Source organism: Molossus molossus, unplaced genomic scaffold (genome assembly GCF_014108415.1).
Source record: "Molossus molossus isolate mMolMol1 unplaced genomic scaffold, mMolMol1.p scaffold_m16_p_6, whole genome shotgun sequence".
NCBI lineage: Eukaryota > Metazoa > Chordata > Mammalia > Chiroptera > Molossidae > Molossus > Molossus molossus.
This window is the reverse complement of record NW_023425399.1, coordinates 61882561-61897134: the sequence shown is the minus strand read 5'-3', so window position 1 is coordinate 61897134 and position 14574 is coordinate 61882561. Positions and strand designations below refer to the sequence as shown.

Here is a 14574-nt window from a genome sequence, read left to right as displayed (position 1 = left end):
ATTTTATTTCATTTTTCTTTGAGTATACTTAGAATGCTTACATTCATAATATGTAGGAAGCCCGGCTGGTGTGGCTCAGTGGTTGAGCATCGACCCATGCACCAAGAGGTCGCCGGTTCAATTCTCAGTCGTGGCACATGCCCAGGTTGTGGGCCAAATCCCCAGTCGGGGGCATACCGGAGGTGGCCAGTCGATGTTCTCTCTCATCAATGTTTCTATGTCGCCCTCTCTCTTCCTCTTTCTCTAAAATCAATAAAGAAAATAAATATGTAGGAAAACAGAAAAGCAGCGACTAGTTTTTAAAACTTTTCTGTGCTCACAACTCAGTTTTTTTTCCTATTAGAGCTTTGGTGTTGCCCTCCCAACACCACCTCCTTACCCCTGTATTGAGTGTCTTTCCTTTTTTATTAGGTAATTATTGGAGGAAAAAAAAAGATTCCTACATTAAAGCAGCCAACACTCTCTCTTGTTTGCTTCCTTTAGAATGAGGAACGTTTACGGCAGGCAGTTGAATTACTAGGAAAAGCCTCTAGACTGCTAGTACGAGGACGCAGGTAGGTTTTCTGAAATTATGTTCATGTGTCTATGTATAGCTTGTTAGTCTTTTTGGTGTAAGCCATAGACAAACACATCATGCAACTCAGTAGAAATATTGATGTCTAGAAGATGGTACATTGAGTTAAATATTAAAAGACCTGCTGTTTTTCTGAACTATAATCTCAAAAACTATCATGCATTGTACTTATCAGCATGAGAGAGAAATTTTCTTTTTTTTTTTGTACGTGCCCTCAGTGGGAACCAAACCTGGGACTCTCTGTTCCACAGGCCGATGCTCCAACTGCTGAGCCAAACCAGCCAGGGTGAGAGAATTTTTCTTGATCTGAGATGTGGTTAAATTATAATTTCTCTTTTTTGAGGAGAAATGTCTTTATAGGCATAAGTAACAAGATGCTCTGAATGCTTATCCATGAAAATGGATGCACAAATAGCTAGACCCCGAAAATCTAGAATTTCTATTGGATTTTTCTTTGTTTTTTACTTTATCTTAATTTAAGCTTAGTAAATGATTTCTGTCATTCATAAAATTCTGTTTGCTGAGATCTCGTTTAATAAAGCATTTAAGATAAACACCTTTAGGAGACTGTAAGTCTGAAGATACATATTTTAATTGAAATTTGTTCCTAGCTCTCCAGTGACAGGAAAGATCCAAGATATATTTTTGTTAAGGAATCAGAAAATGACTGAAGAATCTATTGATTCCTTTCTGAGACTGAAGTAAAGTTCTTTCTTCATTAAGACTGCAAATTCTATCCCTGGCCAGTTTGGCTTAGCGTTAGAGCATCTGCCTGTGGACCAGAAGTCTCGGGTTTGATTCTGGTCAAGGGCACGTGCCTCGGTTGCGGTTTGTCCCCGGCCCTGGTTAGGGTTGTGCCGGAGGCGGCAAGTCAGTGTGTCTCTCTCACGTCAGTGTTTCTCTGTCTCTCCTTTTCTTTCCCTCTCTCTTTCTTCCACTCTATCTGAAGATAAATAGAAAACTATTCTCAGATGAGGATTAAAAAAAAAAAGATTGCAGATTCTAAAATATAATTCAAACATCAGAATAAATTAATATAGAATTAATAACTATTAAATGTTATCATTTAAATATAGAACTTTATAGGACCTTTTATCATTGATTTAAGTTTATTTTTACTTTTTGGTCTAAACTATAACATTTTTATTTTGTTTTTAATTTAGGACTTTGTATTAAACCATGAAACAGAATTTACTGTATAAATCATCCTTGGGTCATTACCTTTATTCATCTTAATAATCTTGGCTTCCTAGAAGTTAAAACAACTGAAATGCCAACTCTGGCAATTTCCAACTAATAAATGATGGTCTAATAAATTGAGTTAGTCTCAGAAAGGGGTTTCTGGAGAAAAAAAAGCTGTTTGTGGTAGTTTCTGGCTGTTACAGAATAGCTTAACTGAAAGGTAGTACCTGGATTCGGACCTTTGTGAATAGGGCCCCGCACTGTAGAAACAGGAAATGGCGTCTTACTCTTTTCATTACAGGACAGACAGAGACAGCTGGCTTACTTTTACCTCCTTTTCTCATTCCCACCCAATGTTTGTCGCCCAAGGCTCCCAGTGCCTTTACAGAGCTCTAGGCCCCTTTCCACAGGGCCCACCAAGGCCTAAGAAGTGAAGTTGGAGGCAGGGCCAGAAGGTAGGATGCCTCTGTAGGAGTGTGCTCTGCTTCAGCTTCCCTTAAGTATTTCTGCTTTCCACATCCTTTTCTCTTTTGTTTCCTAAACTGCAGATTATCTAAAACTGTGTTTTAGGGGGAGTAGCAAAGAGGAGGAGGGGGCCGAGGATTTTCCTTGTAAGGTCAGCCAAGGAGTGTTTTCTAGCTATGTATACGTGTTCCTTTAGAGGGCTCCATTAGGTGTGGTAGCCACCATCATTCTGAAAAAGTTACTGGTTGGTTGTGACATGTGTATGACAATCATTATTTTATAGCAAGTACTAAGTTTTTTTTACAGTGTCAGTGGAAGGGAAAAGTGAATGAGCAGCAGGAATGAGAGGGTTATCTGGATATGCTTGAAAGATGGACATTTATAAATCTAGGGCAACCAACAAGTCTTTTGTTTACTTTGTAAATTTCTTTTATTGCTTTTTTATTTTTTAGTAAAAATGCATTTAAAATGATAGCATTTTATGCAGTGCTTGAACAAAAATTAATTTTATGGAAATAATTTTTAAATTGTCTAATGTAAAAATTGATTATAATTTACTCAGGAATATTAAGGAATTTGGTATTTTGAAAAATGTCACTGGATACGTGTAGTATGAAAGAATTAAAAATCAACTGCCACAGTAGTCTATCAGGAATTTAAGTAGTGCAGAGTAAGAAAAACATGGAGAATCAGTACTAAGGGAAAAAATAATTGCAATAATTTATATGCTATTTGAATATCATGAATTTATACTTTGATTATAATCTGATTTGAGTCTATGATTTGCCTAAAAGAAGTAAAACATGGTAAGTTTATACTTTATATAAATACCATCTGATAAAATGTGGCATAAAAATTTAAATTTTATGCTTCTTATGTTTAGTTAATATGCTTATATTTTTAAATTAATTTGAGACTTTATAAGATTTAATCTAGTTTAATAATGCATTGATATTAGTCTCCTGTTTTTTCTTCATTTCTGGAGCCGTAATGCAGAAATGAATCAGATTTTTTTTAGGTCGAATCTGGGAGGCCTCCTGTCAGTCCTAGATCAAGTGTCCTTGTTTCCTCCTGGGAAAAAAAGGCCTTTTCTACAAGTTGATTTGAGTTATTGGTGAGCCTTTCTTCTTCCTGTGCCTTCCAAAGATCTGAGGCAGCTGAGCAGATTGGCACACTCTGTAGTTGGCTGTCAGTGACCCCAAGCCAGAGAGCTCTTTCCCAAAGCATTGCTGTGATTCCCAGTGAGGAAGAGAATCCTACTTTCATTTCAGTTGAACAGCACCATCCCTACCTTACTGCCACTTTGAGGACTCACTTGGCAAAGAAAAGTACTTGTTTCCACCAGTCATCTGATACAGTCACTAGATTCTAAACACAGGGACCACTGGATCTATGTGGGAGTTTGTGGAAGGGAACTATCTGAAGATAATCACTAGGTTTTTGTCTTACATGGCTGTGTTCTGTCCAGTGTGATGCCCAGTTTTATTGGGGATGATGGTAAACTTTGTTGGCAATATGATGAGTCAGCTGAAAAGTTTTCTAGGTAGTTAAAAATATTCTGGAGTTTAAGAGATAGTTGGGGCCCAAGGAAGACTTTTGGGAATGGAAATGGGTTTTTTTTTGCGTTTATCTTCAGACAGAGCAGGAGGGAGAGAGGGAGAAAGAGGGAGATAGAAACATCCATGTGAGAGAGACACATCAACTGGTTGCCACCCATACCACCCTAACAGGGGCTGGGGATGAGCCGCAACCGAGGTACATGCCCTTAGCGGACTGGTCCACGGGCTGACGCTCTAACCGCTGAGCCAAACTGGCCAGGGCTGGAAATACAGTATTTTTATGCCAAGGAAATAATTCATGTGTTCAGAATGTAGCCTTTATAGTTAAATATATGAAAAGCTTAAATTACTGAGATTCCTAACTAGAATGATATAATCGGGCCATTTTGTTCATAGAATGTCATGATATAATTTATTTATTTTTAAACAGGATCTGTGATAAGCCCATAGTCATAATTAAAAATGATAGTTATATGTAATCCTCCCATATTAATTTTCTGTTTCTGCCCAACAAATAACCAGAATCCTAGCAGCTTAGAATCACACTCACACACTGGCCAGTATAGCTCAGTTGGTTGAACATCATCCCATGCACTGAAAAGGTCACCGATTTGATTCCTGGTCAGGGCACATACCCAGGGTGCAGGTTTGATCCCCAGTCTGGGTGCATACAGAAGGCAGCTGATTGTTGTTTCCCTCCTTTCCCCCTTTCCCTTATTCTCTCTCTAAAATAAATAAAAAATATTTTAAATAAAGACACAAAAAAACGCACCCACTCATGAACTCTCAGTTTTGTGGGTCAGAAGTCCCACACAGTGTAGTCAGATTCCTGCTCAGTGTCTTTCCAGGCTGGCATCACAGTGTCAGGTAGGGCTGTGACCTCATTCCAGGCTTATTGGTAGCAGAATTCCTTTCCTTGCAGCTATAGATCACAGAACCCTGTGATTAGTATTACCTGAAAGATAAATCATAAATAAGGATACAAAATAATAACAATAAGAAGACAAATAACATGAGTGATATAATAAATAACAATACAAGAATAAACCCCATGTTTCATGTACTCAGAACTGTAAACCTACTTTTGCCAACCCCTGTATAATACAGCTTTACTGGGAGGTGATGATCTGGTTAGGTTTGATGGGATTAGGGTTGGGGAGGCAAGAAAAGGGTAGGGCCTTGGACAGTCAGAGGAAGATTTTTGGTAGTCCCTTTCTCTTCATTCTGCCATCTGAGTGTGATGGAAGAAAAGGAAAATGTGTGAAAGTAAGCAGAAAAAGATGAATGTTGACCATAGGTAGCAGTAAGGACTTTTCTAGCCTCAACCTGTCTACCTTCCACTGCCGCCTTTTCCAGCACTGGGTGCTGTCAGGGCTTCCCCAGGCAGCAGTGAGTATGTGACAGTGAGGACAGGGCAGAAGTCATTCTTCAGTGGAAGGCTGTGTTCTCAGGGCATCTGGATGGCCTTTCGGTGGAAGGAAAGAAATCTGGGATGCTTAAATTGAGGGTTATCTCTCTCTAATACATTTCATAAACTTTCATAAAGCAGTTTTTTGGATTTGATAGATATTGATTAGTGAATGATCCTTACCAGACTTCAAACTCTCCTTTTGAAGTAACCTATCTGATATAAGTTCTCTTGCTTTGTCTGTCTGCTTGATGCCTAATAGGGCAGATTGAGCATTGAAAAAACAAGCCAAATGAGCAGTGCTCATGGAAATAATGGCCATGGAGCAGTTGGTAAAATGCTGGTTGTCTTCTTCATTTCTCTCAACGCTGTAATATCAAAGACATTACAAGAATGACCTCTGCTATAGAACATTTAGACCTGCCTTGTTTGACATTTCTTTGTTTTTGTCTTTAGGTTTGATGAGGCAGCACTCTCTATTCAGAAAGAAAAACATATTTATCGAGAAATTGAGAATTATCCAACTTGTTTTAAGGTATATTTTGAAAGTGCTTATTTTTGAGTTTACATTGGATGATTATTCATATTGGCGTAAATATGTACCTATAACCAGATTCCATGGATATTTGTATATTTTTTTAAATAATGCTTTCTGGGCCTCTATTTTTGGCCAAGATGGAGTGAGTGCATTGTAACCTATTTCTCCTGTTGATTACAACTAAAACTTCCAGACAAAAAAATGAAAAGCAGTTACTTTGAAAAGTAAGTAGAGCAGATTGATGGAGGGGAGTAAACACTTGGAGAAGCAGCCAGTACAGGAGTGGGTTTTTGGAATTTTTCCGTTTCCTCTTGTGGCATTGACTTAAGAGAAGCCAGGTCATACAGCTGGGCCACAGAGGCTCCAGCAGCTAAAACTCCTAAAGAACCCCTCTACCTAATCTTTCTAACCAGAGGAACTAGGAAAAGAGGCCCCATTATTTTCCCCTTTTATTCTCCCTTGGCTTTGCTCTGAGGGGAAGTCCTAGTCATGGAGCTATGGCTGTGGTGGTGGTGCAGGCAAGTAAAATGTCAGTGGAGAAACCTAGTCTCTTTGACCGGAGGAACTAGTAAGATGAGCTAAGAGAGCAAGGAGAAAACCACAGAATGTAGGGCTGGAACAGGGACTCCCCTGAGCCTATATGTATGTATGTGGGCCCACACAAGTGTTGGGTTTACTCTCCAGCTGTGTTTGTGCAGGACAGACCCAGAGGCAGAGCACAGGCTTTGAGAACTGGAATAAGATTAAACCACTGTCCAGGGCTCAGCACCCTTGCCAGGCTCATGCTTGGGGCAGAGCCGAAGCAGCAGAGCACAGAGACTGAACCAGAAGTAGAGCCTCTGCCCACCAAAAGCAGACAAAACATGTGGTCTGAGCCTGACTGGGGTGATTGCTTGCGGGAAACATCCACCTCTCCTGAGAATTATAGGAGAGTCTATGCAGCATAACATTCACAGTCCAAAGTGCAGTCCCAAACTATTGACCATAGAAAGAACCAGAAAAATAGGACCAGTTTTCAAGATAAAAGACAGCTGATGCCAACCCAGAAATAGCTCAGGTGTTGGCATTTTCAGATCAGGGCTTTGAAGCAGCTGTCATAATTTCTAATGAGGCAAAGGTAAACACAGGTGAAAGAATGGAGGACAGATTATTATTATTTTAAATAAAAACCATAAAAATGAACTAAATGAGAGTATTAGAACCGGAAACGCAGTATCTGAAATAAAGTACTAGATTGGCTTAATATGCCAATGGAGATGAGAAGATTCAGGAACTTAAAGATCAATAAAAGTTATCACAAAAATAGAGGCAAAAGATTGAAGAGTTATTTTGCTGATATCAGTCACACCTTTGATCTTATTAATGCCTTTCTTGGCTTATAGTGTCATTATTTCTGTTATCTAAAGTAATTTCATTCATTCTGCTTTTTCCTAGTCTCTCTTTAAGAATTTCAAAGTATAATTGTAGAGTTATGCCCCCCCCCTTTTAATTCCCTTTTCAAGATTAACCCTATATAGATATTTTAAAGAGATTTTCTTTAAAATGTGTAGTGTTATTCTAAGGCTTTGTTACTCTAAGTGTGGTCCTCAGACTAGCAGTGTCAGGATTGCCTAGGAGCTTATTAGAAACAGCAGGCTTGCAGGCTTGCTTTGGGCCCACAGACTCAAAGTAACAAGACTGGGTAGTTTGTATGCATGCACAACGTACTATTTCAGTGTATTTTCCCTCAGATGCCCTGGGGAAGTTACTGCAGAATTTATAAATCTTTCTGTGTAAAACCAAAACGCTGAAATTTAAATTCCAGATGTCAGGAATTAACTTCATTAATTAGATATAAATTTGGGCCATAATCACCTCTTTTGTTTTAGAAAACAATTGCTCAAGTCTTAGTTCATCTCCATAGAAATGACTATGTGGCTGCAGAAAGGTGTGTCAGGGAGAGCTACAGGTAAGACGCTGACTACTGTCTTGACTCGCAGTGTTAACGTTTCTATTAATTTGAGATTACTGCTTAGACAAATAATCCTGGCTGTGAAACTGGTTTGTTTAAAAATAAATATATAAATTCCAAAGTGACAGGAGCACTTGACTACTATTTCAGCTTTTACAGCAGAAGTTTTACAAGTCATGCTCTTTCTTGTGTTTTTCTCCTGGGGACTTACTTCCATGGAAGCGAATGACTTGAATGATTTTGTTATAGTTACCTTCTAAGAAAAAAAAGAACAACAACAGAAATAGAAAATTTTCAGAGCTTATGTTACAGGAAGATCTGAAAAGGGATTTTCCTGTCAGATTTTTAGAATGAGCAGTTTCATTCTGGGCTCTGTTGACATTTTGGGCTGTGTAATTCTTTGTTGCCAGGCCTGTCCTCTGTAGTATGTCTGGCCTCATCCCTGACCTCTGCTCACAATAAGAATGTCTCCACGTGTTGCCAAACCACTTCGGGGGTGGGGTTGGGGGGCAATCCACCCAAGTTGAGAAGGAACAGGTGGAGCTGTGTGACTTGTGCTTGCTGTAGCATCCCAGGGTTTAATGGGAGTGAAGACTGCGCTGCACTGGAACAGCTTCTTGAAGGATATGACCAGCAAGACCAAGATCAAGTGTCAGAGGTCTGCAATTCACCCCTCTTCAAGTACATGGACAATGATGTAAGTGGCCTTTTGGCTAGCTTTCTTCTTTCCTCTTGAACGGAAGAGGCTTCTAATGAGATTATCTCTCTTGTGGACTTTGACAATTTTCTCCCTCTATTTTTTATCTCAAGATACTTCTTAAAAAGGAACTTTGCATTTGCACTGAATTTTACTATGGGATTAGAGTGTTTGACTGTCAGCCATGTAGATTTATATAGCCAGTTACCTATCCATCTAACTGTGTTGACCATGTGTATATTTTTAAATTCAGCCCCATTTTTTCAGCTTCTTTCATTTGTTGTCTTGTATAGGTAGCTTAGTTATTTTAAATTTCTTCTAGGTTCACTGTCTGAAAGACATGAGGCCCATCATGTAGTGGCCTTTGTAATTCAGTAGACTTGTTGGAATTCTACTTCTGTGATGACTTATTAATGAGCTGTCTGTAGGAATGGAGCAACTGGTCTCTGTCTTGCCAGCCTCACATGGTGCTGTACACAGAAAGTGAGCCTCAGCAGTGGGTTTCTCTTCTTTCATCTTTCCCTTCTCAGTAGATTTATGAGCACCAAGTCATTTGATTGTATTTTGCAACTTGAGTCTTATGATACCAGATCAGCTTAAGATCTTCAATTTTTTTTTATTACAGTGTATGTAGACGAACCATTTTTTTCTCAATAAATTAATAGGCTTTTGTAAATCTATATTTATTTTTAAAGACTTTATTCCTAGCTTACACTTTTCATTTACTCAATAGATTTTTATTTCATAGGAACTGTGTTACTTAACTCACTGTGTCTTGATTAGCTCATATTCCTAAGTGTGATGTATAATTGACACTTTTGCTAGTTTTGTGCCTGTCATAAGCTATCTGAGGGCAGAGCAATGTTGAGTTTTGTTGTGGTTGTTTTCCCATCTACTGTTGGTTTTCATGATGATTGAAGATCTTAAGCTGCGTGTTAAGACATCACATGTGGAGATTCTAGTTATCCAGATTTTGGAAACATGCTTTGTCATTGACAGTATGCTAAGCTGGGCCTGAGTTTGGTGGTTCCAGGAGGGGGAATCAAGAAGAAAGCCACAGTTACATCGCAGGCCAATGCTGAAGGCACCACTGCCACCGCCACCGAGGAAGACGAAGATGAATATGCGGGAGGGCTGTGCTAGGCTCTGCAGAAGGAAAGGGCAAGATCCTGATGTGCCACTCACGGGCTTGGTCTTGTCTAAGGGTAGCCATACTTCATTGCAGTCATGGCTTTGAGTGCTAATAAAGACAGAGTATGTAGTTACCATCTCCCCAATCACTCATTGTACCTACTACCTGTGAAGCACTTTTTTTCTTTCCAAAGACACCAGAAGGAATTAACAGAAAAATGTCACATCTTAATACAGTTGATTTTAAAGTTTGCAAGCCAAATTCTAGACAAATTATGTTCTAAACAAAAAAAGGGACAATGGGCATACATATTCTTTTTCTTGTAATTTATTGTTAGAGAATTTTCTTTGCATTTTATTTAATTATTGCTGCTAAAATTGAAGTTTACTAGTTAAATGAAATAATATTTTAAACATTGGTTTTGTTACATTTTGAAAAGCAAATTTATCCTCCATAATGTTAGCTACATTTAAATGAAATATTTTCAGAGGTGAGACTGGAACAGAAAGCTGTTTTGATCCTTACAATATTATTTAGCCCAATAAATGGTGCATTTAAAGTTTTCTGTGTAAGTTTGAAAGTTTTGAAGGTAGCATATGAATGTGATTCTGTAAATGTCTTCAGTTCTCTGTGAAATATCAGTATTTTTCCCACCAATAAAAGCACATAGTGACTCTTCAAACCCACTTGGTTCATGACTAAATGGGAACTCTCGTGGACCTTTTTATGCTTTCTAACAAAGTGGTAATATTTTCATCAATCTATATATACATTTTTTTCTCTCGAAAATAATTTGATTCATTTAGTGTTGTAACAGGAGAGTAACATGACACTGGAAATGCTGTATACCACACAAATTCAGCTGAAATGGGAGAATTGTTTCTGAAGTACTTACATTTAAAGTATTGTGCTGCCAATATTTTGGTCCTGTATAGGTATTACCTAAGAGGTTATTTTGAAGCATTCTTCTTTCACTCTGTGTGGCTTAGATCCATCTCCAAATCTATTAATTTGAAAGAGGCTCCAAATGCCAGCATTGTGCATTCTGCAGGCAGATGCTACCCAGAGTGGTTTCCTGTTTGTTTGCACCCTGGCACTCTCCAGAGAGTCCTACCTGAGGCAGGTGCAATGGGCTTAGTTTTGCTAGACTTCCTGAAAACACTAAGGTAGATTATCATGAGTCATACTTGGTCCTATGGGAGAGCTTAGACAGTATAGCATCCTTGTTTGTGTGCTTGGGTTTGGGTGGATGTTAGGATAGAAATCTTTTTTGAAGGTCTGATTCAAAACACTATTAAATTTGATGTTTTGATTCCTTGAGCTGCTTGCAAAGTTCAGCAAGGAGCAGCTAATTTTTAATAATTGGAAATTAACTTTGAACAATCTCCATAAAACTTATTTAGGCAGTTATATTTAATGACATTAATATTTCAAAGATCCTGTCACTGCTGTTGTACCCTTTAGATCCAGTGAGAAGCTTCTGGAGTCTTATATTAATACTCATTTGAGCTAATTCACAATCTGTTTAAACAGACCTGGCAGCTCTTTACTCGATTTGTTTATAGACCATATTATCCATTACAGCTTTGGAAATTTTTTTTTTTTTTTACTTTTACACTTTTCTTACGTATTAAGCAAAAATGAGGAATGATTCAATGCATTCTGTAGCAGAAATATGAGTCTTACACAACATAAAAGGTTTATATAAGTACAACCTCTCAGCATCCTCCCTGCCTACATTTAAAAACTAATGTGCAGGACTTGTGGATTTCAGGGTTATTCTTTATGGTGTCCAGTAAGAAGCATTGGTTCCACATTTATGCATTTAGTTTTTTCCAATTATGTAAGTCTTAATTTTCAGAGAATAGAGTGGAAAACTTGTGTTTACAAAAGGAAAAATTGTTTTCCAGAAGTTATGTCATTACTTTTACCAAAGTGGAAGTCTGCATGAATATGCTCAGAATCTAAATTCAATGTTCTGTTATACTGTAAGTGCAGCTAGCCTGCAAAATATATTTAATATATTGGATTTATTTGTATATATTCAGAGTATGGTATTTGTACATTATTCCTATTTTTTTTCCAGCTCTTTGATGAGTAGAATATTAAATGTGTTATTATGGAAATGCAGATTATTGCTTCAATGGTAAGATAATTATGAAAATAAAATCTGAAACTATAAATTTTCTTTTTATTATTACTCATTTTGCTTTGCTTGTTTATTTTCTTTTTTTCAAGAACACATTCTCATTTGTATGATTCCAGCTATATTTTATAAGAACAGTATTTGTCTATTAAGTGTATATTCTGTTCTGTGGGAGTTAAGTACCTTTGGGAGTTTAAACCACTTGGGCTTTTTCAGATACTGATCATCCAGTTACTATAATACCGTGCTATCTGCTACTTGGTGAGATGGACGACTTTAATACATCTAAGAAAACCAAGTGAAATGGCATTGTTTTGCATTTAAGCATAGTCAGCACTTTAATTACCTTTGGTTTTACTTATAACTAATCAGATATTTTTGAGTGCCTGCTATAATATTGTCCATGTTTTTCATAGAATGGTATCAATATTATTTAATAGCTGGACTTAAGAGGTAACGCAGGGGAAGGAATGGCTCTTGGCCACAGTACAATTTTGCATTTCTTTTGGGACACCTTGGAATGTTCTGAATGTACCTTGTGGTCACCCTGGTAGTCTCATCTTAATGCCATCATCTCCCTCCACACCATTGCTTTTTAGGCTAGTACCAATAAAAGGCTCAATATTGATTTTAATTTGATGTTAAATTTAAGGACATTAAAAATACCTTCAAGGAAAAAAAGGAACTGAAGTAAATAATCAGTTTTGACAAAAGAAGAGCAAACCTCTTCCATCTGAGGTTTGTGGTTTTTTAATTTTAATTTTTATTTAATAACCAAGAGACTTTTGTGCATAGGAGGAAACTTTTCATTAACATTCAAAGGCATTGAATAAAATTTCTCTAAATCATTAGCCGCACCTAATAAACTAGGTTAATAAAATTCCCTTAGAGTTTATGGCTTAAATATTTCAAATTACATTTACAAATTTTTTCTGTATTCATCCTCCCAGAACTTTCAAGGGACCTAATTTAGGCAGTCTTTCAAAATCTTTGCAAACTTAACTAACTTGTAAAGCTAATAAATTCAACTTACACATATAGTAAATCAAATCTCCAAATTTTCAGTATAAATTCAGTATAAATCTCCAAATTTTCAATATAAATAAAAATATATTTTAAAAAACTGTTTGAGAACTTAAATTCTCAAATGAATCACAATTAAATATTTAAAAGTAGGATTGTGAACAATCAGTTATTAAAAACTTAGAGACCTGGCTCAGACTTCTGTAAATGGGAGTAAAATGTGAGTTCCATTAAATTAAAATGTGACCACCATGAGAGGAGGACCATGATGCTCTTCCTCACGAGTAATATTCCAGAACAGTGGTTGGTACATAATGAGCACTGAATAAATATTAATGAATCCATGAACAAAAGTACTCATCAAATGTTATTGTTTTTTATTAAAATTAGCTGGTCTCTAGTCAGTGCCCTTTGTTACTCTTAATTTCTATTAATCCAATACGTCTCAAACCAAATAGATGTACCTCAGTCAGTGTAGCTCAGTGGTTGGGCGTCGTCCCATGCACCAAAAGGTCACCGGCTCGATTCCCAGTCAGGGCACATACCTGGGTTGTGGGCTCTATCTTTAGTAGGGGCCGTGCAGGAGGCATCTGATCGATGGTTCTCTCTCACATCAATGTTTCTATCTCCCTCTCCCTCTCTCTAAAAATCAATAAAAATATATTTAAAAAAACAAATAGATGTAACATTACTGAGGTCATGAAAATGTTCTTTAACTTACAGGATTCTTTGTTTTCCCCATCCTTCATGCCTGATTTAGAGAGACTAAACATACCCTACTAGATATTAGACAAAGGCACATTTAGGATTTAAGGATGTGCTCTGAGAAATAACTGAGCACATGGAAATGCTTTCAGCTACCTGCCTCCTGGGGCCCAACAAGTGTATCTTGGATGATTCTTGGATTTCAAGTTTTCCAAATAGCAGAGCCAAACAATAAAGTTGTTTTAATGCTTGAAGCTATGATGTGATTTGGCTATGATTTCACAGGGGTGATACGTTGGAGGGATGTGATTGGGCAAGAAAAAGAAATCTGAAACAGTTGATTTGAACTGCCCTGTTCAATAATAGAATTTATACACAGAAAACTTGCCTTTCTTCTTAAAGCACTTCTTAATCCCTTTCTAGAATGTGGGTTCCCAGTTCAAGAAGGGGACATTCTACAGCTTACATTCCTTGCACTGAAGACCTTGACATTGAGGGCAATCAATATTGCAGGAGCTTATTGCACAGACAGCTTGTAGAACTACCCTTTCAAATTTCTGTTCAAAGTTAAAGTCATGTTATTACCTTTATAGTGTGATTAAATTGAGTTCTGCCAACAGCTCCTTATAACTGGTGTTAGCAAATGTTACTTTGGATTTGATTGAATATTTTTTTTTTAATATTAAGGATACTTTATAAGTGTCACTGAGTAGGGTGATACACTCATACTAAGTGAACTTAACAAACTGATGTTCAGAACATTGTAGAACTAGCAACACATGTTTTGATACATCCTGTATTTGGGGCTGGGTTTGTAGTGGATTTGGGTTTTCTGTCATTTGCAACAGCTTCCTCAGTCCCAGAATGTTTCCTCTCTGTATCCCTGACTGTCCCACCTCTACCTCCACACAAACTGCTTAGGTCAAGGTCCATATCTATCATATAGGTGTACATATAGGCAGATGAACACCCCACTGGAAGCCAGATGATCCTGTCATCTCAGAGGTATGTTTAAGAGGGATATCTAGACTTTATTTTCAGAGCTGAATGTGGGCTTAAATAATTTAATGCTATAATCCAAGCAGAGTCTCTTGGCAAAACAGTGAGCTCATATATCTGTTATCAGAGAAGAGTTTCAAAGGCACAAGAAGAAACGAATGGGACCGAATATTGTGCTTTATCAAGACATGAATG

The 14574-nt window shown here is 37.4% G+C and overlaps 1 protein-coding gene across 3 annotated transcripts in view; it reads left to right on the top strand.

Moving 5' to 3' along the window:
- The window catches only part of NAPG (NSF attachment protein gamma), a 28384-nt gene extending 16836 nt beyond the window's left edge, over positions 1-11548 (top strand). Inside the window, exons 8-12 of one of the 3 annotated variants that reach the window (XM_036244991.1) lie at positions 484-554; positions 5645-5723; positions 7595-7674; positions 8245-8374; positions 9374-11548. In XM_036244991.1, the coding sequence (XP_036100884.1) occupies positions 484-554; positions 5645-5723; positions 7595-7674; positions 8245-8374; positions 9374-9517 (504 nt within the window). In that variant the 3' untranslated portion in view covers positions 9518-11548. The remainder of the gene's footprint in view (positions 1-483; positions 555-5644; positions 5724-7594; positions 7675-8244; positions 8375-9373) is intronic. The other 2 variants (XM_036244994.1, XM_036244993.1) reach the window with 2 other exon arrangements.
- The last annotated feature ends 3026 nt before the right edge of the window (positions 11549-14574 follow it).